The sequence below is a fragment of the Mirounga leonina genome, unplaced genomic scaffold (assembly GCF_011800145.1).
Source record: "Mirounga leonina isolate KUSES-001 unplaced genomic scaffold, KU_Mleo_1.0 Mir_168, whole genome shotgun sequence".
NCBI lineage: Eukaryota > Metazoa > Chordata > Mammalia > Carnivora > Phocidae > Mirounga > Mirounga leonina.
Genome location: NW_023270426.1, coordinates 370890 through 395272, shown reverse-complemented (window position 1 = coordinate 395272; position 24383 = coordinate 370890). Strand labels below are relative to the sequence as shown.

The following is a 24383-nucleotide window of genomic DNA, read 5'->3' as shown; positions in this document are numbered from 1 at the left end:
TAAAAGTGTAAATCTTCATGACCTTGGATTAGGCAGTGGTTAGATAGGACTCCACAGCACTAGCAAGCAAAGAAAAAATAAATTGGACTCCAACAAAATTAAAAACCTTGTGCTTCAGAGGAGACTACGAAGAAAGTGAAAAGACAACTCAGAAACGGGAGAAAATATTTCCAAATTATCTGATAAGGATTAGTACCTGATAAAGAATTCTTACAATTCAGCAAAAAGAAACAAGTAACCCAATTTAAAAATGGGCAAAGGACATGAGTAGACATTTTCCAAAGGATATATACGAATGGTCAATAACCACATAAAAAGATGCTCAACATCATTAGCCACGAGGGAAATGCAAATCACAATGAAATACTATTTTGCACTCACTGGGATGGCTATAATAAAAGACGGAAAATTACAAATGCTGGAGAGGATACAGAGGAACTGGAACCCTCATAACATTGTTGGTGGGCGTGTAAAGTGGTACAGCTACTTGAAAAAAGTCTGTCAATCCTCAAAAAGTTAAACCTAGGGTTGCCATATGATCTAGCAATTCCACTCATAGGGACATACTCAGTAGAACAGAAAATATATGTCCAAACAAACACATGGACGCAAATGTTCACTGCAGCATTATTCATAATAGCCAAGAAGGGGAAACGACCCAAATGTTCATTAAGCGAAGAAGGGATAAGTGAAATGTGGCATATTCATACAATGGGATTATTCATCATCCCTAAAAAAGAATGAACTACTGATTCATGCTAGAACATGGATGAACCTTGAAAGTATTAGGCTACATGCAGAAGTCAGACACAAAAGATCATGTTTTTGTGATTCCATTTATATGAAATGTCAAGAATAGGTAAATCTGTCAAGACAGAAAGAAGGTTAGTGACTGCCAGGACTTAGAGAGAGAAGGCGATGGGGGAGTGACTGCTAATGGGGCTGCATTTTGGGTGATGAAAATGTTCCAGAATTAAGACAGTAATGGTGGTTGCACAACTTAATGAGTACACTAAACACCACTGATTTGTATGTGAATTTGAACCCAATGAATTTGTATTTAAAGTTTATTTATGTGTTGAAGTAATCCCTACACACAACATGAGGCTTGAACTCACGACCCCGAGATCAAGAGTTGCACGCTCTTCTGACTGAGCCAGCCAGGTGTCCCTGAATTTGTATTTATTTATTAGATATTTATTTGTTTATAAGAGAGAGTGTGTACGTCCACGAGTGGGGGGAGGGGCAGAGGGCGAAGCAGGCTCCCTGATGAGGAGGGAACCTGATGCGGAACTCAAGATCAGGACCCTGAGGTCATGACCTGAGCTGAAGGCAGCCGCTTAACCGACTGGGCCACCCAGGTGCCCCAATTGTATTTAAAAGAGTGAATTTTATGAGTATGTAAATTATATTTCAACTGAAAAAGAATGGATGATTTCAGCTTTATCTATATCAATACTACATGCAGGGTTACAATGCAATATACTTTTAACATGTTGGAGGAAAATAGGACCTAGATTTTATATTTAGTTAAAATATATAAATATGGGGGTGCCTTGGTGGCTCAGTCAGTTAAGTGTCCGCCTTCAGATCGGGTCATGATCTCAGGGTCCTGGGATCGAGCCCCACATCGGGCTCCCTGTTCAGCGGGAGGCCTGCTTCTCCCTCTCTCTGCCGCTCCCCATCTGTGCTCTCTCATTTGCGTGTTCTCTCACTAATAAATAAAATCTTTAAAAAAAATAAAATATATAAATATGAGGGCCTGATAAAGATATTCCTAAGCACACAAGATTTCAGAAGGTTTGCAATATAAAGGCTTGCACTGAAAATAATTCGGGATGAAATACATTTTAATTTTTTTTTTGGTAGATTTTATTTATTTATTCATTTGACAGAGAGAGAGGGAACACAAGCAGGGAGAGCAGCAGAGGGTGAGGGAGAGGGAGAAGTAGACTCCACTGAGCAGGGAGCCCGATGTGGGGCTCGATCCCAGAACCCTGGGATCATGACCCAAGCTGAAGGTAGACAACTGACTGAGCCACCGAGGCGCCTGGGATGAAATACTTTTAATACAGATACCAAATAAAATAGGAAGGATTAAAAGAGACAGAAAAATATGATAAACTGAAATTATAAATGAAGGTGTTGGCAAGAGGCCTAAATACATCAATAGTTACATTAAACTTAAATTGTCTAAAGTAATCACTTTAAAGTCAAATATTGACAGATTTGGACAAAAAACCAAATTCTAGATACATGCTTGTTAAAACAAACATACCTAAAGCTAATCGAGAGCTGGAGCAGCTTTACAACATCAGATAAAATACAATTTAAGAGCCAAAGTCATTATTAGGAAAAAATTATTCCTTATGATAGATTCAATTCCTGGAAAACTGGACTACTATTTTACACCATGTATAAAAATTAACTCAAAATGGATTAAAGATTTGAATGTAAGACCTGAAACCATAAAACTCCTGGGAGAAAACATACATGGTAAGTTCCTTGACATCATCCTTGGCAACTTTTTGGATTGAACATCAAAAGCAAAGGCAACAGAAAGCAGAAATAAACAAATGGGACTACATCAAACTAAAAAGCTTCTGCAGAGCAGAGGAAACCACCCACAAAATGAAAAGGCAGTTGACCAAATGGGAGATAATATTTGCAAATCGTTTATTTGATAAGGAGAGAATATCCAAAACATAAAGATTTCATACAAGTCAATAGCCAAAAAAAGAAGAATATGATTAAAATGGGCAGAATATCTGAATAGACATTTTCCTGAAAAGACATACAGATGGCCAATAGGTACACGAAAAGGTGCCCAACATCACTCAGCATCAAAACCACAATGAGATATCGCCTCACAACCTCTGAGAATGGCTATTACCGAAAAGACAAGAAATAGCAAGTGTTGGCGAAGATGTGGAGAAAGGGAATCCTCGTGCACTGGTGGTGGGAATGTAAATTGGGGCAGCCACTCTGGAAAACAGTATGGAGGTTCCTCAAAAAATTAAAAATAGAGCTACCATATGATCCAGAAATTCCACTTCTGGGTATATATCAGAAGGAAACGAAAACGCATTATCTTGAAGAGATATCTGCACTCCTGTATCAATTGCAGCACTATTTTCTTTTTCTTCTCTCTCTTTTTTTTAAGATTTTATTTATTTATTTGACAGAGAGAGATAGCGAGAGCAGGAACACAAGCAGGGGGAGTAGGAGAGGGAGAAGCAGGCTTCCCGCAGAGCAGGGAGCCCGATGTGGGGCTCAATTCCAGGACCCCGGGATCATGACCTGAGCTGAAGGCAGACACCCAACCGACTGAGCCACCCAGGTGCCCCAACAGCACTATTTTCAATAGCCAAGACATAGAAGCAACCTAAGTGTCCACACATGGTTGAATGGATACAGAAAATGCAGTATATATACACAATGGAATATGATCCCACCATAAAAAGGAAGGAAATCTTGCTATTTGTGACAGCATGCCTTGTACCTTGAGGACATTGTTAAGTGAAATCAGTCCGATAGAGAAAGACAAATTCTGCATCTCACTTACTTGTGGAATCAAAACAAAAAGCAAAAAACAGGGGTGCCTGGGTGGCTCAGTTGGTTAAGCGTCTGCCTTTGGCTCAGGTCACGATCTCAGGGTCCTGGGATCGAGCCCCGCATTGGGCTCCCTGCTCAGTGGGGAGTCTGCTTCTCTCTCTGCCTCCACCTGCTGCTCCCCGCCCTGCTCGTGCTCTCTCTCTCAAAGAAATAAAATCTTAAAAAAAAAAAAAAAGGCAAAAAACAAACCCAAAATGGAATGCTTTGATCCAGAGAACATATCGGTAGTTGCCACAGGTGGTGGTGGTGGGGGATGGGTGAAATGAGTGCAGTTCGTCAAAAGGTACAAACTTCCAGTTACAATAAATAAGTTCTGGGGGTAAAATGTGCAGAATGGGGACTATAGGTAATAACACTCTACCGTATTTTTGAAAGTTGCTAACAGAGTAGACCTTAGAAGTTCTCACTATAAGAAAAAAAAATCTGTAACTATGTGTGGTGATGGATGTTAACTAGACTTGTTTTGGTGATCATTTTGAGATAAATATCGAATCATTATGTTGTGTACCTGAAACTAATATGTCAGTCATACCTCAAGTTTTAAAAAAGATTCAAGAGGTGCCTGGGTGGCTCAGTCGGTTCAGCATCTGACTTTGGCTCAGGTCATGAGTCCAGGGCCCTGGGATCGAGCCCCGCATTGGGCTCCCTGCTTAGCGGGGAGTCTGCTTCTCCTTCTCCCCCTGCTCATGCTGTCTCTCTCTTTCTCGAATAAATAAATAAAATCTTAAAAAAAAATAAAGATTCAATTCCCAGGGTGCCCGGTTGGCTCAGTAGGTAGAGCATGTGACTTTTTTTTTTTTTTTTAAAGATTTTTTATTTATTTATTTGACAGAGAGAGACACAGTAAGAGAAGGAACACAAGCAGGGGGAGTGGGAGAGGGAGAAGCAGGCTTCCCGTGGAGCAGGGAGCCCGATGTGGGACTCGATCCCAGGACCCTGGGGTCATGACCTGAGCTGAAGGCAGACACTTAACGACTGAGCCACCCACGCGCCCCTATAGCAGGATTATTTATTTATTTATTTATTTATTTATTTTTAAAGATTTTATTTATTTATTTGGGAGCGAGAGCGAGAGAGAGAGAATGAGAGAGAGAACACGAGAGGGGGTAAGGTCAGAGGGAGAAGCAGACTCCCTGCCAAGCAGGGAGCCCGATGCGGGACTCGATCCCGGGACTCCAGGATCATGACCTGAGCCGAAGGCAGTCGCTCAACCAACTGAGCCACCCAGGCGCCCTAGCAGGATTATTTATAATAGCCAAGATATGAAAGCAGCCCAAGTGTCCACTGACCGATGAATGCATAAAGAAGAAGTGGTATATTTATGCAATGGAATATTATTCATCCATAAAAAAGAACAAAATCTTGCCATTTGCAACAATATGGATGGACCTAGAGAGTATGAGGCTAAACGAAATAAGTCAGAGACAGACAAAATACTATGATTTCAGTCATGTGGAATTTAAGAAACAAAACAGACAAGCAAGGGGAAAAAAGAGAGAGAGAGAGACAAGTCAAGAAACAGACTCTTAACTACAGAGCACAAACTGATGGTTACCAGAGGGGAGGGGGTGGGGGACGGCTGAAGTAGGTGAAGGGGATTGAGCTGTGCACTTATGATGAGCACCAGGTGAGGTATGAAGTGTTGAATCACTACATTGTACATCTGAAACGAATATTACACTGTATGTTAACTGGAATTACATTAAAATAAGAAAAAAAATACATAAAGATGTTTCACATAATTTGAAACCAGGCAATGTCATGTCAAGACCATTACCTGATTTGAGGGGTTACCATTTTACACCCCACTTGCATGATGAGCATTAAAAGGTGTTTGACAGGAAGTAGACCCATAGAATCTCTTATCCACCACTGGTGGTTAACTTGTGAACTACTTTGGAAAACAGATGTCATCATCTCTTAAAAATGGAGAGTGAACACAGACCCCATGACCCAGCAAGTCCACTTTTAGGTCTATTCCTAAGAAAAACTCCGGCACGTGCGCAATAGAAACTTATAAAAATTGTTTATAGCAGCAAAAACCATGGGAACATCCCCAAAGCACATCACCAGGAATGGACAAATAGATCACGGCACATTCAGACAGTGGCATATTATGAAGCAGTCCAACTTCGGTGACCAGCAATGTGGACCACTCTCAGTAATATCATGTTAGGTGCAAAAAACCAATCTCCCAAGAGAACACACAGCATGATACACTTTTTATAAGGATAAAAAACAACTAGAATGAACAATGAACCCGGAGGTGGTTATCGGGTGGGGGGGTGGGGGGGGCAGCCAGCCATATGGGTAGATGCAGGTTACCATCCAGGGCCTAACTTTTACTTGGAATGATGGCTTCTTGGATGCTTATGACATTAATAAAAGTTATTGTTACTTTAACTGGTTAATGAGGAGAGAACCGTGCAGGGACAGAGGTTTATATAATCTAACTATGTGCACTTCAGGTCAAGACAAAGAAACAAAAAAAAAGCTGCATCGTGCTCCACTGGGTAGTGTGCCCCCAGGGCTAGTCCTCCCACACCTCTCCTCTTCTTGGCAACCCCCGCCCCCCGCATCCCTTGTGCTGTCCCATGCTCTCCGAGCGCTGACGTCACACCCCTTCCATCAAGCCCTTCTCCACGCCTCTGATCAGGTGTCTGTCTGTCTTCCTCAACGGGGAGCTTGTCCAGGGCAGAGGCTCTGTCTGTGTGTCCCCTGGGCATTGAGTGACCATTTGCCGAATTGTCAGCCCTCACCCTTCACGACCTTCTCTGCCAACTCTCGACCATCTTGCCCAATCCTGACATGTTTCCGTCTCCAATTCAACCTGGCTCTTTTTTTGGGAAGTCACAGTGAGTTCTTCTTCCCCTCAATGCTTTCCCTTCCTATTTCTTCTCGGGGGCTGGTGCCCAGATTTGGGCCTCCTCCTCTCTTGCCTACATCAGGCTCCCCACCTTTGGTTCTTTCTCCACACTGATCGCCAGAGATCCTTCTAAAGTGTATTTCACATCTCCTCTATCCCCAGTGAAAACCCTTCCATAGGTTGTCACTGCCGTCGGGACCAGCCCGGACTCCTCAGCTGTTTCTAAGGAAGCCCCTGGGGACCACCATGCTCCCCTCACCCACTGTGTGTTCTCTCAGCCAGCAAACACGCTGTGGCTTCTCCTGCAACACAAGGACCCACTTCACTTAGGGGAAGCTCTCTAGTCTGTACCCCAAGGACTAGGAGCCATGTTCTCCTCAAAGCTCCTACTGGAATATCAACTCTGTCCCCAGACCATTCGTCATCCAAACAGATGGAGCTCCTCACACATCTGCATCGGCTCAGGCACAGGGCCTGGCACAGAGCAGGTCGTGCCTGCTGGAAGGGAGGGAGGGAGAGCCCCTTGTATTCTTTCTGTATACTTTACAAGGCACGATCTCTTGTGACAGTCTTTGGATTGATGCTAGTTTTTAAGGTTGTATGTTTTTTTCCTCTGACCTGCGGTAACCCCCAAAGACAGCATCTTAGGAATCTCTATGCTGGGCACAATGCTAGGCCTGAGGCCTTTGCTCATTAAGGACAAGCAGGGTGAGGCCTAACAGACCCCACAGTGCTCCCTTGCCCTGGAGCCTTCACTCACCGTGTTGAAATACTCGACGCCGGTGGCCTCAAAGGCCCTTGCCACAGCTTGGGTTGTGGCCACACAGGCTACTGGGTGGCCATTGCCAATGGACTTGCCCATGGTGACAATGTCGGGGACAAAGTCTTCTCCCTGTAGCTGGAAGGCCCAGAAGTGCTTGCCTACTCGGCCAAAGCCCACTTGAATCTCGTCTGCGATGAAGAGCCCTCCAGCCCTGCGGACGTGCCTATGGCAGAGGACAGACGGCTGACGGGGTCTGCGGTAAGAGTGGATTGGACCAGGAGCTGGGGGGCTCGGACTCTGAACCCTGGCTCTGCCAGCAGTAAGGTGGGGGCATTAGGCAGGTGGCTGGCTTTCTCGGGGCCACCATTTCTTCTCAAAATTCTGGCCAATTCAGGCTGAGGCTGGAATTTGGAACAAAAGGTCGGGAAGCCCCATTACAGCCCTGCCCTCCCTGAGGCACCCTGTCCCAGCTACTCACTCTGCCACTTCGGGGAAGTAGCCAGCCGGGAGAATGATCTGTCCCGCAACACTGGGCAGAGACTCCACAAAGAAGGCTGCGATCTGTGGAGGAGAGAGAACGCTGGGGACACCACCGGGGAGGCACTGGGTGGTAGGCTAGGCGCATCCTGCCAATGCTGGCTCAGTGCTGGCTCTTGGCGGGACAAGTCAGCAGCGTCGCTGTGTGGCCCCTTTGGGCTCCAGATCACATCTGGTCTGGGACTGGGTTTTCTTTCGGGCTGCAAACCAACTCTTACCACGGGGAATTCTCCAGACTCCTTGTACTTAGCATGTCCCGGATGAAAGGCACTGATTTCTCCCTCCTTGGCCTGTTCCCTCCCTGCCCTGGTCAGTGACTCCCATCACCCCCACCGAGAGAAATGAGGCCCCCACTCCATGATCCATCGGTCAGCACAGCCTCTGCCTCTCCGCCGTCTGTACACCCCACGCGTCCCCTCCACCCCGACACACCTGTCTCGGCCTCCCATGGGTGTCACCTACCAGGATGCCTCCTGCAGTCAGTCCGTCCTCCAGTGGCCACCAGGGCGATCCTCGGCCCAGTCACTGAACTCATCACTGTCCTGCTTAAACCCCTTCAGGGACCCCACTTCTCACAGCTGTGACCTCCAAGCTATGTTGGATCTCGGAACTGCTTCAGAGACTACCGCCCAGATGGAGGGCCAATGGGGCAAGAACCGGTCGCCCCTGCTGCCCCCAGAGCTGTCGCTTTCCTGGTTTTCTGTAAGCAGAGGCAAAGCGTCTGAAACGCACATGCCAACCTCCCCTGATCTGGTTCTGCCCATCTGTCTGGCTTCACCGCCTGCTTGTCTTGGCCGTCCATCTTGCGTTCAGCTGTCACTGCATCAGCAAGGCCTTCCAGAAAGCCCTCCCGCCAATAGCTGACTCCCTCCCGCTGCTGTCGCCACGGCCACTGCTCCCCTAGAGCACACACACCTCTCCGGTTTGCCCCTGCGCTCCATCTCACTGCAACACCCTGGGTGGGGCCTCCTCACGGCAGCAGGCCGGCCCCACGCACGTGCATCCCCCCGACTCGTCACTCTCCTTCTGAACACCCTTCAGAGCTTCCCAGTGGCCTCCAGCCCCTCAGCACAGCCCTGTGGTCCTGTGGCACAGGGGTCCTGCCTGCCTCTCTCGGCTCGTCTCCTGCCAGCTCAGCCGGGCCCCACACTGGTGAGGTTCCACCTCTGCAGGCCACCCCTCTGCTTAGCATGCCTTTCCTCTCCTCCCCCCAGTCCCCACCATGAGTGCTAACCCCCCTACTCACTGCAATCAGGCAGCACCTCCTCCAAGGACCCTCCATGCCCACACCAGTCCAGCCTGGGCCCCTGCACTCCTGTCACACCCAGGACAAGTCTTCAGCTAAACTCTCTCTTGAGCACCTAACCTCCTCTGAGATTCCTGAAGAGTGGGCCCCGGTTCCGGGGTCTCTCAGGGTGCCTGGTCTCTAGCACTGCACTGACAACAGAGGGAATGACGGTGCTGTTCTGTTCACGGGCCTGTGCAGCTGCAGTTACCTTCCTGCCCTTCTCCTGCACGCTGTTCACCACGCGCTTCACCTCACTGGCGTAGGCCCCAGCTGGATCGGGGTGGTCCTCCCGGTAAAGACCCCGGTAGGTGTCTGGCAAAGGTGCCTGTGGGGAGTGACAGCACCATGTCATCTGGGCTGGGGGGTGGGCACCGACCTGTTGCCCGCTTGGGCAGTGCATACCACATGGACCCACTCCTTCTGGCCATCCAGGTCTCGGAACTTGTAGGGACTGATGTCGATCAGGGAGCTCAGGTGACCGTGGTAAGCACTGAGAGGAGAACGGAGAGGGGCTCAGGCCCAGGTGGCACACACTCCACGGCCCGGCCCCGACAACTGTCTCCCCACCTCAGGAGCTTCAGAGCAGACCAACCTGACACAGGCCCCGAGTCCTAGGGCTGGAAACCAGCACAGGCCTGGGAGCCTGGGAGCAAGACTTCCTGAGAGGCTGCTTACTAGCTCGGTAATGGTGACTAATCATTTAACCTCTCTGGGTTCAGTGCTCTCCTCTGTGAAGTTGGGGGCGGGGGGCTTGGTTCCCTCCTACAGAACTGTAATGAATCCTGGATGGGATAATGCTCCAGCCCTGGGCCTGGGCCCCGTGCATAGCAGATACTCAATAGCATCAGGACAATTTTCATACCTAAAATGTGGGGCCAAGTCTCACCACCTTACAAAGCATCCTCTGCTCCCAGAAGAGAGGCCCGGGGGAAAGAGCCCCCTGGTGTATGCAGGGGTGTCTCTATGGCCAGGTCCACATGCTTCCCTCCACGAGCCCAGGCCCCTCATCCTCCTGCCCAAGGCACTCAAAGCTAGAGCCTCAATGACCCCCAGTAAGTGGTGGGCCCCGGCTTCTGGAAAGGGCACTTACTGGTCTAATACCACCACGTCCCAGTGTTCCGTGTACTGGCGGGCCAGCCTCAGGGCCAGGTCATTGGCTTCTGACCTATGACAGAAAAGGAGGGCAGTGCTCAGACAGCTGTCCAGGTCTTTCCTCCTGGATACCTGCTTCCTACAGAGAACAGGGAACGAGGAACCCTTCCAGCAGCAGGAAGAGTCTCAGGATGCTATTTGTGAGTTGTCTGAGTTCATTCACTCAATGAAAATTTTACCAAATGCCTTCTATGTTCTATGAGCTGGGGGAGCGGGGCAAGTAGTAAGTCAAACAGGTCCTGGCCCTTCTGGAACTTATATTCTAGTATGCGTCATGAAAGCCAAGCCAAAGCAAACCAAAAACAACAAAAAAAGGAAAGAATGATCATTTTGGTAAGTGCCCCCAAGAGAACCACACAGGGCCTCCCTTTAGATAAAGGGCTGAATTGTGTCCCTCCAAATTCCTATGTTGAAGTCCTAACTCCTAGCACCGAAGAACATGACTGGATTTGGAGACAGGGCTTTCAAAGAGGTGATTCAATTAAAATGAGGGCAGCAGAGTGGGTCCTAAGCCAGTTGGACCCGTGTCCTCCTAAGAGGAACTGTGGACATACAGAGACACAGGAGGGGTGCAGGCACAGAAGACTGAGTGAAGACGCAGCAGGAAGATGGCCAATCACAAACCAGGGAGAGAGCCTCAAGGAAGCCAAAGCTGCTGACCCCTTCTTTTGGATGTTGGCCTCCAGGAATAGGGGAAATACATTTGTCACTTAGGTCTCCCAGTCTGTGGTGTTTTGTTACGGCAGCCTAACCTAATACAGGGGTCAGAGAAAAACTGTGAGGAGACACTACCTGAGCTGTGGCCCCACAGGGAAGGTTCTAGGCAGCGTGAGCAACACGCTCAAAGGCCCTGTGCAGGAAAAGTGCTCAAGTGTGCTCAGGGAACCGAGACGGCACAAGGGAGGCCGGGGGCAGCACGGGAGAGGAAGTGGGGAGACACTCAGGGGCCCTGGAAGGTGCTGGATTTTCTTGTCAGTGCTGTACCAAGCTATTGAAGAGAGTGTTTTTTCCAAAAGATTTTAAGTTATCTCCATACCTGATGTGGGGCTCGAACTCACAACCCAAGATCAAGAGTCACATGCTGCACCGACGGAGCCAGCCAGGCACCCCTGAGAGTTTTAATTGGAGAAGGGACATGATTTAGCTCCTACCTGGGGAGGAAGTCTCTGGCTGGGTGGGGCTAATGGAGTAGAAGGGGATGGGAGGAGAGCTAGGAGGACACCATGGAGAGCAGAAAGATGGACGGAGTTAGAAGACAACCTGCGGACAGACGACAGGGACGTGATGGGGGTCTGGGAGGAGGGTGTGTGGCTCCTGCCTGGAGCGGAGATGCAGATAGTGCCGCCTTTACGAGGTGAGACAGGGTGGGCGTGGCAGTGGGGGGGGTGTCCTCCTGGGAATACCTGGGAGAGCCAGCGCCACGGTCCCACACCAGCTGTTGGTGGAAGACCACCAACTCTGTTTGGACACATCAAGTTGGAGACGGTCCGGTTGGAACCTTGAGGCTGGAACACATGGGAAGCATCTGGGCTTGAGGCACAAATTTGGGAATCACCAGCACGCGGATACTATGCTGGCCCACAAGACGGGGTGAGACCACGGAGGGAGAGGGCTCAGAGAACCAGCTGCTTAGGACCGGCCCTGAGCAAGAGAGGAGGAGCAATCAGCCGAGGAGACAGGAGACCGAGGCATGGCCAGAAGCTGGCAGAAACCCCGCAGCATGAAGCGTCTTGGAAGTAAGACCAGAGAGCACTTCCAGACAGTGGTAATGCTGAGTCCACTGCTGAGACAGGGTAAGACAAGGACAGCAAAGACATCGCTGGATTTGGCAACGTGGAAGTCGCTGGAATCCAGCCTGAATGTGGCGGCGTCAACTAGCAACCCTGCCCCCACTGCCCAGCCCAGGAAGCTGACTCCCGGACCCAGCTCTCTGCTCTTCCCGGAGAGGCTCTGGTTCCGGCTCTGCCTTCTCCCATGTGGATGACCCTGGGCAAGCTGGATCCTTTCTCTGAACTACCATTTCCTCATCCGCAAAGCGAGGATGGGAAATTCCACTTCCTAGAAATGACCAGGGACTGGTGCATGAAGAAGACATCACTTTGATCCAAATGCCGCGATGCGGGATTTGTGGGAATGTTCTCTCCCAGACAGGCTGGGCTGGTTCTATGCACAAGTCATCGTGTGCTGATGTGCATCATCGCTTCTGTCCCCACTGCCACTCCGGGTGTGAGCGACCATCACCTGTCAGCTGGCTGTTGAACTGGTGCCTAACCCTGTCCATTCTCGCTCTTCCTCAGCCCCCAATGACATCACTTGCCTGATTAAAACCCTCAGACAGCTTCCCGAATGCTCTCAGGATCAAAACAAACTCCTCACTTTGAATGTATCCGCTCGTACCTGCTCCTCTCCCTTTGGGTCCTCAAGTGTGCACAGGGCCTTTGCACAGGCTGTTCTGTGGGCTGCGGGACCCTGACAAGAATACTTCCAACGGGGTGGGCAGCTTCCTTCCTCCTCATCAGCTCCGTGCCTGGTAGTGCTCCTTCAGGGCAGCCTTCTCTGACCGTCTCTGAGCAGGAGCAGGCCCAGGGCCCCCCACTGCTTCTCCATCTCATCAGGCCCCTTACTTCTCCTCCAGACAATGACCCCCCCACCTTAGGAATTCTGCGTTTATGTGAAGGACCCCTAGTGACAAGGGTGGGGATGTTGGCTGTAACCCCCCAGCTGTGCCAGTGTACTCATAGGGCAGAAATAAAGGAACGTATGACCTGGGTAAGCCCCAAGGATGACCATGGAATGGAGGTAAAGGCATGCCTTACGAAGAGACCAGAAAACTGGATCCAACAGAGCCAGCACCCAGGTCTACAGGCTGAGCCAGGGCAAGCCTGGCTCTCCCCCAGAACACATTGGGTCCACTAGACGAGGTTTCGCCTGCGGGAGCAGTTCTGTCTGTCTCCACCATCTCACCCTCTGGCCCGGGGAGGCGGGGGCGGGGAGCTGGCCGAAGTCCACTTACCCAGAATTCAGGAAATAAAACACACAGAGCTTTTCCGGCAGGGTCTCTGCCAGCCTCTGTGCGTAGTCCACGATGTTGTCGTGCAGGTACCGGCTGTTGGTGTTGAGCACCTGGTTCTGTCCGTGTGCGGCCTGGACCACGAGAGGGTGGCAGTGCCCGACTGGGAGAGAAACACCTGCGTCACTCAGTGGCTCCGCTCAGCTGGCCCCACTGGGCCTCCCCCAGCCCCGGGCCATAAACCTAGCCAGAAGAGAGCAGTTGGGTGGGAGAGGAAAAGGGGGGGGGGCTCAAGATGGTGTGTGTGTGTTGGAGTGGGGGGGACGGAGACGGCGTTCTGGACAGGGAGACCTGGAAAGGAGTCCCTGAGATTCTGGCAGAAGGAAAGGCTGCTGGCGGAGACCCTATCTAGAGAATCCAGGGAAGCTTCTTGAGGCCGGTTAGGCAAAGATGGGATGTGGGGAATGTCTGTCAGCAGGCTTGACTTCAACTAGTCAGTGGGGGGGCTGGAGGTAATGTGGATTGCCAACAGCCGGGGATTATAACAGTGACCATGTGCTGAGAGCTCACCATGTGCCAGGCACACTCAGAGCAAATTATTTGAATTAACTCATTTATTTCTCCAAAACGCCTTGAGGTGAGGTGCTAGTGTGATCGTGTCTGTTTTGCAGATCAGCAAACTGAGGCACAGAGAATTAAGTAGCTTACCCAAGATCATAAAGTGGAGGGGAGGGATATGAACCCAGTAGTCTGGACTAGAGCCCCGGCTTTTAACCTCTACTTCATTAACCCCTATTGTGCCCGTTGGGTCAGACTCCCTTTCGTTCCATCAGTTCTGGGGGCCCCACCTGGATAACTGAATTCCTACCTCAGTTTCCTTGTCTAGCACCTGAGAAGGTCCCTGGGGCTGAAGCCCTGCCATGACCCCCAGCACTTGGCCAGGGCCCTGCTGTGTGGCTGGTCATGGCCAGGCTGACACTCTTGGGCTCACCATCAGTCCCAAGTGGGCCTGGACTTCAGACCTAGGTTTCCGACTCCTGTCTGGTTTAGCACAGCTACCACCTGGATACTCTAGAGTAGCTACACCAGAAAGACTGGGCTCCTCTGCTCAGCTTAACCCAAGTTCTCCACACCTCTCTGCAATCTCAGGATCCCCCTGGGACCAGGTTCACAGCCTCAGCCCGCTACCCTGCCCTGCCAGCCCAAGGGATGATACTAACCATGAGCCACATTGTTGATACAATCCAGGTATTCTGCACCCTGTTCGTCATATAAGTACTGTCCTTGACCCCGGACAATCTTAATAGGATCCTCCGGAAAAAAGAGTCTGCAAGAATCGCTGTGAGAACAAGTGGACAGCCATGTCTGAAGATCTGAATGGAAAAGTCCACCCACCACAGCCTCCCCCCGCCCTTTTCTGGGAGGGACAAAAGGTTGAAGGGCACAGTGGTGCTTCCTTGTTTCTGGTCCCCCACTGTATAGGTGGCTGGAAAGGAGGAAAGTGATGTGTTAAGAAGCTGCTAAAACTGAAATTGCTGAAGTCATTTGAAGGCTGTATGACCTTGCTCATTTCTGCATGTGCCCCCATTAGTCCCTGGGATCCCAAGGAAAGGTGGCTGCCCCAGACCCATGGGGACTCCTTAGGGCAGTATTTCTTTGCTGGGATGGGTGCGAGGGAGGGCGCCCCCTTTACGTGGCTGGCGCTCAGCCCCGAGTGGTCCTTGCCAGCCAAGCGTCTCTGCTGTCCCGCTGGGTGTCAGCCCCAAGCTCTGGCCAGAAGCTGCCTCACGCCCCAAGTGCCGCGGAGAGCACGGGTGGACTTTCTCTAAGGCTTCTTGGGAAACGCCCCTCCCCGCCCATGCCCACCCTTCGTCCGAACTTTGAGCCTCTTCCCGGGTCACCCGCAGGCCAGGCCCAGGTCCGGGGGGCGGGCCAACCCTGGGGGAGGTCCTCCCAGGTGCCAGGGCAGAGGCCTCCTCCGAGGGGCAAAGGCTGCCCAGAGCCGGGCAGCGGCCGCCGCTGGGGGCTGCCCGGGGAGGACGCAGTGCGGGAGGCGGCCGCGGGGACCAGCTGCTGGCCGCCGGGTCTGGCGGGCCGGGGAGCTGGAGCCCGCTCGGGGCCCGGGGGCTGGGGTTCCTGGGCTCCGCGGGCTCCGCGCCCGACGTGCGTGCGTCGTGCGTGAGCGCACCGCCCCGCGCCGCCGTCTCGGTACCTTATCAGCCGCCGCCTCAGGGCCAGAGTCTCGGCCTTCCCGCGCCGATCGGCGGCCATGGCACCCGGCGGCTGGTCGCGCGGAGACGCTTCGCCGAGAAGCCTCTCGCCTGCTCGGCCGCCAGACCCCGCCGCGGCCCCGCCCCCGCCGCGGCCCCGCCCCCCCCGCGGGTTCCCTCCCTGGGAAGGGCTCCTGGGTGACCCCGCGGCTGCTCTGTATCGCTGCAGAGTTCTGAGCTCAGGCTGTCTTTATACACCAGCCTTCCTGGTGTATACAATGGGTTGCCCCGTGAGCGTTAACTGGGAATGTGTGACAGACACCTATCCCAGGGCCTGGTTCACAACAGGAGCCTCAGGGGAGGAGATGAGATCATCAGGGCTGGGGCCCGACCTAGGACTCCCCAGTCTCAGGAACAAGCCGCAGGAGGGCGCAGTGTCACTGCTAGGACTGACCAAGGGGGTCATGGGCCTGGCTAGAATCCAGGCAGGGTGAAGGGACACACGCAGTGTTTTGGCAGGAAGAGCGTTGGGAGGCCTGCTGGGAGACCCCGGGGCCGGAAAGGACAGGGATTGTGCTCCCCAGACACACAGCAAGTGTGCAGCCGAGGCCAGACTCCAGCTCGGCTCTGCCTGTCAGTCCAGTGAGTGAGAAGCAATCGCTGGCCCCCAAGGCGCTGGGAAGCTGGGCAACCAGAGAGATAACCCCGACTTGGGTGGGGCCCCGGGACTTTCTGCCTTGACAAACCCAGAACAAGGGCCCTAGGTTGCAGCCTGAGCAAGCTGGGGAAGGGGAGGTTCCTGCTGTCCCTCCTGTCACCTTTCAAGAGTCTCAACCCTCTGCTTTGCTCCCTCATTGCTGATTTCTTCATCTCTTCCCCCCACGCTGTAAAATGCTTAAGATATTTATTAAAGAACATTTGGAGTTTCTTTTTTTTTAAGTTGTGGTAAAGTGTACAGTTCAGTGGCATTTTAAGTACATTCACGTTGGGCAACCATCACCACCATCCAGCTCCAGAACTTCTTTGTCTTCCCAAACTGAGTTAGAAAGGAGTGGAGGAAGGGCGCCTGGGTGGCTCAGTCGGTTAAGCATCTGCCTTCTGCTCAGGTCATGATCCCAGGGTCGTGGGATCGAGGCCCACATTGGGCTCCCTGCTCAGCGGGCAGCTTGCTTCTCCCTCTCCCACTCCCCCTGCTTGTGTTCCTGCTCTTACTATCTCTCTCTTGCTGTCAAAAAATAAATAAAATCTTGGGGCGCCTGGGTGGCTCAGTCATTAAGCGTCTGCCTTCCGCTCAGGTCATGATCCCAGGGTCCTGGGATCGAGCCCTGCATCGGGCTCCCTGCTCCGCGGGGAGCCTGCTTCTCCCTCTGCCACTCCCCCGCTTGTGTTCCCTCTCTCGCTGTGTCTCTCTCTGTCAAATAAATAAATAAAATCTTAACAAAAAACACAAAAAATAAAATCTTAAAAAAAAAAGGAGTGGGGGAGGGGAAGTCTGAGAGTCCCGTTTGGGCCCCATCTTTGGCCCGGTCTCTTGCCCACACACAAGCCTCTTGTGGCCCAGGGCAGCGCAGAGAAGTCAGGTTGGCTCAGGGACTGTCCCTGCCTTGGGGTAAGGGTGAGAAGGTTGCAGTCAGGCCCACATCATAGCTCATCTACTCCTGGGGTGTCTGGGTCCAGGAGGCAGTACCAGGAGGCTGGAGGTGAGAGCAGGCTGGGCCATTTCTGGGCCAAGAGTGTCTCCAACACGGTCAGGACCACAGCAGGAAGCTTCGCCTTCTTCCTGCTCAGAAAAGCCCACTCCTTGCCTCCACGCTCAGCACTCCTCCGTTACCTCGAGGTACCACCGGAGGCCTAGAGGGCAGGGGGTGGGAGGAAGGGGCTGAATCCGGATTTGAGTGTCAGCAGTGTCCCCCAGTCACTGTGACAACCACTAGCACCCCGTGTGTTTCTAGCAGTATCCTGGGGATCAGGAGGCCTGCGTAGACCTCCTCTTCCACCTCAGTTCATCTGGAAAAGGAGATAGTAATCCTTGTGGTTAGTCTAGCCGCCATGGCCGACAGCGGGGCTCAGTAAATGTGCTTCCCTCGCTTTGGAAGGGGAGAGTCTGAGGCAGAGAGACACGAGGCTCTCAGTCCTTGAGGCTCAGCTGTGAGGCTGGGAACAAATCCCGAGTCTCAGCTGGGACCCCGAGCACATCATTCTTCTCCAGTCTCTTGCCCCACCAACCCAAGGTTTTGGAGGACTCCACCCGCTCTGTACTTTGAAGCTTGTTGAAATTTGCAGACCTGATGATACACGGTCCGAGGCCACAAGGGGGCAACAATGGGCTATGAATGGACTTGTCTGGCCAAGGGAGCTCCGAGGTCAGGGGGAAGAGGGTACATGTGGTTGCCACCCCCAGGAGGATCGGACTGCCAATCACCCAACATCTTGACACTGCCTAGCCGACTCCATGCCCTGCCAAACAATTTGGAAGGACCAACTGGAGGCCATCCAAGAACCTGGGCCCAGTCTGCCTGTCACCCTGTCTTGGCGGTCCATCCCTGGGCAGGTGACGAACTGCTCAAGAACCTCAGTTCCCTCATATGTACAATGGAAACAGGGACACGGATCACATAGACCCTGTCCTTCACAGGACTGGTTATGGGATCCAGTGAGGCACCTGGGTGGAGGGAGGAGTGGATTACAAACTGTCGAATACATTCCATCTGTGAGGTTCTGCTGGGGCTCCAAAGGATGCTTGGATACCCAGTGATCTCCGTCAGGCACCCGAGCCCCACTATGCTTCTGTCCCTGTCCACAATCCTGACTTCCCCAGTGAGCCCCACAACCACCCAGCTGAGCCCATTTCCCCCAGAATGGTAAGAGAGAAATATTGTTGTTTCAAGGTAAGCTCTGGGGTGATATGTCATGCAGCATTCATTGGTCATCGGATCAGGGGGGCATATGGGGACTCCGTGATATGAGTGAGTGGACACAGGGCTCAGACGGTATATGGCAGGGCCAGGCCTTGGGTCTTTCTAACTCCAAACCCTCTCTTTGCCCTGACCCTGAACAATCCTCTGGTTTGTTCCTCTGGTTTCTGGGGTAGCTCTGACCCAGGGAGTGTCCCCCTTGTCCCTCCCCACCCAGAGGTGCTTAGGGGCAGTGTGCAAGGACAGGCACACCCAGACACACATTGGGGTTTATTACACGCAGTGATATCCATCTATACAGAGAAGGGGGGCAAGCCGCTGCGCTGGAGGCGGCAGCTGGGGACTCTTGTTGGAGGTGGGGAAGCCTCTTTCCAGAGCACCGGTGGCTGGGTCTCAGACCCTCCTGCGCAGGCTGGCCCGGAACCAGCCCCAAGACCCTCTTTGTCTGCACAGCTCATCCAAAGGACCAGTTTTGGCAGGCTGGCCAGAGTCTTCTCCCGTGGGCGAGTTGGGGCCAGTGAGACCCAAACTCTGAGCTGCAGGCCAGTCTCCTCGGGCTGGCAAAGTCTCACCGTGACCCTCTTCTGGGTGCTGCTGCGAGATACCTGGGAAGCATCAGCCCCTCCCGTCTGGGACCCCACCGTCCTCTGCACTCAGGGAGCATGAGGCTTCTTTGCAGCTGGGTCCTCAGGTGGTGGTCAGAGTGCTTGGCCTCTCCTCCAGACCAGAGGACACGTGTTCTCATGGCAGGCTGCACCCCTGAGGCCTCCTGAACTTGGTGGGAGCTAGAGCCCCTGGGGGCTGGGCAGGAATCTTGTCCTGCCCAGGGGAACCTGGGACCCAGAGGGGTCCCGAGGGGTGGGCAGCTGACTGTGGCTGAGTCCAGAGGCCAGAGAGGCTGGGACAGCTGCATTTACTGTCCAAGCTCTGGGCCTTTCTGGATGGAGCCGGCCCCAGGGCTCTGGAGCTTCGGGGGTGGGGTGGGGTGGGGTGGGGTAAGTCTCTCTGCTAATCAGGTGGCCGAGGGCCCAACCCAGCATCTCTGCAGCCTCTCCTGAGCCAGGCGCTTTCACCTTCGTCTCCTTCCTGGGAAAGCCAAGTCCCACGGCTGTCCCCCCACGAGGACACCATTCCCCTGGATTGGACTGTCTGCTTTCCTGCCAGCTTCCAATGCTGATCATTCTGGGGCTGGGCCACGTACCCTCTTGAATGTTATAAGGACACAGGGGGTGTATCCCGTGAAAAAAGATCAATATATTACTGTTTTTTGTTTTTGTTTTTGTTTTTTTACAAAAATTAAAAATGTCCACACGCATCTGTACAGGTTGTGAGCTGGGTGCGGGGGTCACTGGAAGAGAAGGGAGAGACCGAAGGTGAGCAAGGAGGCCCCAGAGGCCCCGCCCTTGTCTGGGCATCCTGTCCTGCCCATTTCTTCTAGAACACGTGTGCCCCAGTCCTCTCATCCCCGGCTCAGGGCTTCTACCTCCTCTCAGTGGGGCAGTTTGGACAAAATCCCAGGCTTTGTCCTGGCTGGGCCAGGCACTGAGTGAGCCCAGGGTGGGCTGTGCCCAATCACCCAGGACCACGGCCCCAAGCCTTGAGCCACCTGATGGGAGAGTCAAAACTAGGGTCATGTCATCATGGGGAAACCCAGCTATTCAGGTGCTATTGGGGAGCTGCAGATATCAGCCCCTGGGGGCCCCCTCGTTGTCCCCCTCCTCCCAGCCTGCCCTAGAGACTCTTCCCTGCAAGGTACCTTATGCCAGCAGCCGGGCACGGGCAGCCCATCGGGGCCCTGGAAAAGAAAAAGGTTTCAGTGATGGGGCGGGGGGACTGATGAGCTCCCTGCACTCCATACACTCTTGCCCTGGGTGTCGGGAGGTGTAGCCCTGGGAGCTGCCACACGAGGCCAATGGACCCCACTAAGGCAGGGCGCGAATGCTTGTCCACCTGGGTAGTCGGGTCACGAGACAGGTGGGCCTCTCACTGCACTTGCTCTGAGTGCATCCCTACGGGGCTTTGTTTGTTGGGACACCTGGGCAGGGGACAGAACCAGGGCACCGTGGAGGATCGGGGGTTGTGCTGGAATCTGCTGGCCAGGAGATCGAAGCTCCTGACGCTGGCTCTGGCCCCTCACGCGGGGGCCTGACAGCTCTAGGGAGTTTCATCAAGAGCGTTTGAAGGACAGTCCAGGAAGCAGGATGCCCCTGCAGCCTGTCCTGGTCCCTGTGTCTGGGTCTGAGGGGCAGACGGGGCAGGATGAGGCTCTCAGGGTAGAGAGCGGGGTGGGGGTTGGGGCACCAGCAAAGCCAACGCTGGCTCAGCATTCAGACACAAGATGGGGTGGGGCGGGTGTCCCAGGCAGCCCGGAGGGCGGGGGAGCTGGAGAGGGGCCATGGCTGACCCGTCAGTCAGCCTAGAGTCTCTGGGGAACCCCGGCACGGAAAACACTTCACTCTGGAGGCACCCATGGGAGCACAGCCCCCAGAACTGCCGTGGCCCCACCAAAGGGAAGGGGGCAGGAGGGGCTGGAAGGAAGGGAAGGCAGGATAGAGGAGAGGGGAGTCAGAGTGGTGGGCACAGGTGCCCGGAATGCCCTGCCCTGCCCAGCCCCACCCAGCCCAGCACACAGCACACAGCAAGCCACATCTCATACCGCAGGGCAGGGCCCCCCGGAGCCCGGCGCCCCTCACTTGCCTCCACATTTGGGATTCTCCTGTTTCAAAGACAAAGGCTGAATGACTTGGATGGAAGTCTCGGCCCAGGGCCTGGAGCAGCGAGGCTGGGCCCCCCGTGTCCCCCTGCACTTTATGCCTACCACTCTGCTCTTCTTGTCTTTTTCTCATTCACCCCTCAAGCCATCTGGGGGTAGGGAGTAGCACCCTCACTGCATGGATGGGAAGACTGAAGAACAGAGGACCGGGCCTCTGGGATCCCTCACCCAGGATCCCCCTTTGTTAGGTGGCCGGCACGCATTGGGGCTGGGGATGGCCCGGGTATGGCTATCTGCTCGGTCTTAGTCTGGAAACGCCCTGCTTTGGGGCGCTCCACGTCCGAGTCTGATGTGTGAACCCTCCCAGCCCTGCGGGGAAGGGAAGTGAAGTGTGGTTCCATCAGGCCTGTGGTCTGGTGGGCCGAGAGAAGGAAAGGAGGAAGGTGTGGGGAGCAGGGAAGGATTCTGGGGCATGCAGAGGAGGTGCAGGGGCCAGGTGGGGCCACCCACACCAGCCAAAGCCTCCTAACCCCCTTTAGGGCCAAGGAAGCTGAGAAATGAGAGGCGGTGACGCTGGCAAGGACTCTGCCCCGGGGAGGGGGTGGGTCGCCCTGAACCATGCCCCTGAAGGGATTCAGGACCAGAGCGAGGGGAGCCTCCGTGATGGCAGGGACAGCCATGGTGGTCTCTCGGGACTTGCAAGTGAGCTATGTGGACAGAGAAGACATAGTCCCGAGGCGGCGAAGACCTGGGGTGGGGCTCCCACTCTGCTCCGACACGTACCACAGGACATGGCTGGTCCAGGCCCGGTGGTCCTGGCTCACCCTTCTGGCCCTTCACGCCTTTCCGGCCCGGGACGCCTCGCTCCCCCTGCACAAGGAGGGAGATGGGGGCATGGCCATGGCTGCCAGGCCCAGGACCCCTTTTCCACTTCTCAGAGGGATGGGCCTCCAGCTGGCAGCCACCCCTGTCGTGCTGCACCCGCCTCCAACCTCCCCCTGCCCTGGCTCCTTTCCTGCTGCCCCCCTTCTCTCCACGTGCTCCCCACCTTCTCTCCACGTTCGCTCCGGTCACCTTTCTCTCCTCGGGGCCCAGGGAACCCCTGGCCAAAGGAATAAAATGAGGTTTGAGGTTTGCTCTTGCTCTCCGTTCATCTCCATGACCCTCCCATCCGTCACTGCCCTGCCCCCATGCCTATTGGTGGCAAAAACTGGGCCCGGTCCAGCTCCTAGGTGACACGTAGGCTGGGTGCAAGGCTGGTTTAGAGACAAGTGTGCATTCAGGACACCAGCGCTGCTTCCTCCACGGGAGAACAGTGCCGGTGTCTCTGGACAGACGCCCTCAGGCAGAGTGGCCGGCCAGGGGCTTTCTCTTGCGTCTCTGTCCCATGCAGCTGGTGCTGGCCCAAGCGTGGCTAGGGACAGAGACTCAGGAAACTCGGGATGTTTGTGTTACTATATTTGCCAGACTAAGAAATCATGACCTCCGTTCTCTGCCTCTGGCTTGATCTCTTATGCCCCTACCCGCCCATCCACCCATCTGTCCATTCGTCCATTTGTCTATCCACTCATGCAACCAACATTTCTAAGCATCCACTAGGAACTGCGTTGTGGGCTGGATACTGAAGACAGAGAAACGGATTTGATGGGTCTCTCCTCTCCCCCTTTTTATTTTCTGTGTCTGAGGATGTTTTGACATCTTGAACTTGCTGGGCAGGGACAGGCTGCCCTGCCCTCACGCCCGCTCTTAGGGGTAACAAAGGGCGGGCCTGGGAGCACGTTTCATATGTAAACCAACAATCTCCCCCCCCCCCCCCCCCGTCATCCCCCTTATCTGCCTCTCACGCACAAGCTGATACTTCCTCTGCCCTAAATTATCCCCAGGCCGGGTACCAGGACGCCAGGGGGCCACCCCTCCAGCCCAGAGCCCGCCTGCATCGTTCATACTTGCCCGTCTTCAACTGTTTCCTGTGCCCGGCCTGCCTTCCCTGAGGAAACCCACATAAAAGCTCTGCCCCCCCACCCCTTTCTTTCCCCCCACCAAACCTGGTGCTTCCCCATGGGGCACTGCATAGCGAGGTGAGCCCTTCCCTCGGGAACCCTAATAGCCCACTCTCTCTTCAATGGCATTGACCTCTCTGGGTCGTCACTCGGTCACCTCCGTAAATTAAAACCCCGCAGGAACAAATGGGACACTTCCCTCACGGTCTAACATGACAGGCAAGAGGGCAGAGAAGATGATGGTCGATGCTCAGTGACACAGGATGAACCAGATGCCATGGGGTCCCGGGGAGAGGGGCTGTTCTACCCGGGTCTGAGATCAGGGAGGCTGAGCAGAATCCCCATGGCAGCTGGGCCTGGTGGAGTGGGCGCGGGGCCGAAGGCTTGCCAGCTAGAGCAGGTGGGCATGGCTTTGAGATGCTGCTCTGAGCCATGAAGGCCACTGAGGCCACACTCTGGACCTCCCTGGGTCCAGAGGGTGAACAGGATTCAGCATTGGCTTCTTCTCTGGACCGTCTCAGGGATGGACCACCACACTCCCAGTCAGAAACTCTGTGTGTCTGCAGTTGCTCTCCCAGGGGACATTCTCTCCTCCAAGTCCAGGGTGGACACCAGAGTCCCTGCAGCCCTGATTCTGGTCAGGGAGCATGTGATCAGGCCTGGCCAACCAGGGCACTGCATTTCTTATGGCCAAGTTGATGTTTCAGCATTGACCCAACTGGGGCCAGTGAGAACTGATGAGTCTTTTCTAAAAGGAGAGTGAAGCACATAGTCATTCTCCAGGGTTTGGGTCTGGGAGGATGTGGGTCTGGGGCTATTGCCTCCATCCCATCACCACACCTAACTTGAAATGATACCCCCACAGCAGAAGCACAGATAATAAGCTTGAGAGGCTGGGTTGTGTGGATTTTGCATTGTCCCTCTGGATTTTTCAGTTAGGAGTCAGTTTAAGCCAGTTTGAACTGTTTTCTGTTGCTGGCAACCCAGACACTTGATCCAATCAACTTTGGACTAATATTTCCTCTCCTCTCCTTCCCACAGTAATGTCCTAGCTGAAGCTTCATCATCTCTCACCAGGATATTGCAACACTGCTCTCCTCACCTTCCTGTTCCAATGCATCATCCTTCCGTCCAGTTATCCATCATCCATTCACCCATCATCCATCTACCCATCTTCCATCCACCCATCATCCATCACCCATCTTCCATCCATCACCCATCCACCCATCATCCATCCATCATCCATCTATCCATCTTCCATCCACCCATCATCCATCCTTCCACCCATCCATCATCCATCCACCCATCGTCCAT

The 24383-nt window shown here is 53.7% G+C and overlaps 2 protein-coding genes across 4 annotated transcripts in view; both read right to left on the bottom strand.

Annotated features, from left to right (window-relative positions):
- Nucleotides 1-15558, bottom strand: part of PHYKPL (5-phosphohydroxy-L-lysine phospho-lyase) — a 35539-nt gene extending 19981 nt beyond the window's left edge. For all 3 annotated transcript variants that reach the window (XM_035013907.1, XM_035013908.1, XM_035013909.1), the window contains exons 1-8: nt 15444-15558; nt 14452-14570; nt 13235-13394; nt 10160-10234; nt 9472-9559; nt 9278-9394; nt 7723-7805; nt 7242-7467 (exon numbers count right to left, since the gene is read on the bottom strand). In XM_035013907.1, coding sequence (XP_034869798.1) covers nt 7242-7467; nt 7723-7805; nt 9278-9394; nt 9472-9559; nt 10160-10234; nt 13235-13394; nt 14452-14570; nt 15444-15502 — 927 coding nt within the window. In that variant the 5' untranslated portion in view covers nt 15503-15558. The remainder of the gene's footprint in view (nt 1-7241; nt 7468-7722; nt 7806-9277; nt 9395-9471; nt 9560-10159; nt 10235-13234; nt 13395-14451; nt 14571-15443) is intronic.
- Nucleotides 15559-19658: 4100 nt separating this feature from the next.
- Nucleotides 19659-24383, bottom strand: part of COL23A1 (collagen type XXIII alpha 1 chain) — a 308363-nt gene continuing 303638 nt past the window's right edge. Inside the window, exons 26-29 of the mRNA XM_035013904.1 lie at nt 22118-22171; nt 21853-21939; nt 20113-20151; nt 19659-19704 (exon numbers count right to left, since the gene is read on the bottom strand). Coding sequence (XP_034869795.1) covers nt 19702-19704; nt 20113-20151; nt 21853-21939; nt 22118-22171 — 183 coding nt within the window. The 3' untranslated portion in view covers nt 19659-19701. The remainder of the gene's footprint in view (nt 19705-20112; nt 20152-21852; nt 21940-22117; nt 22172-24383) is intronic.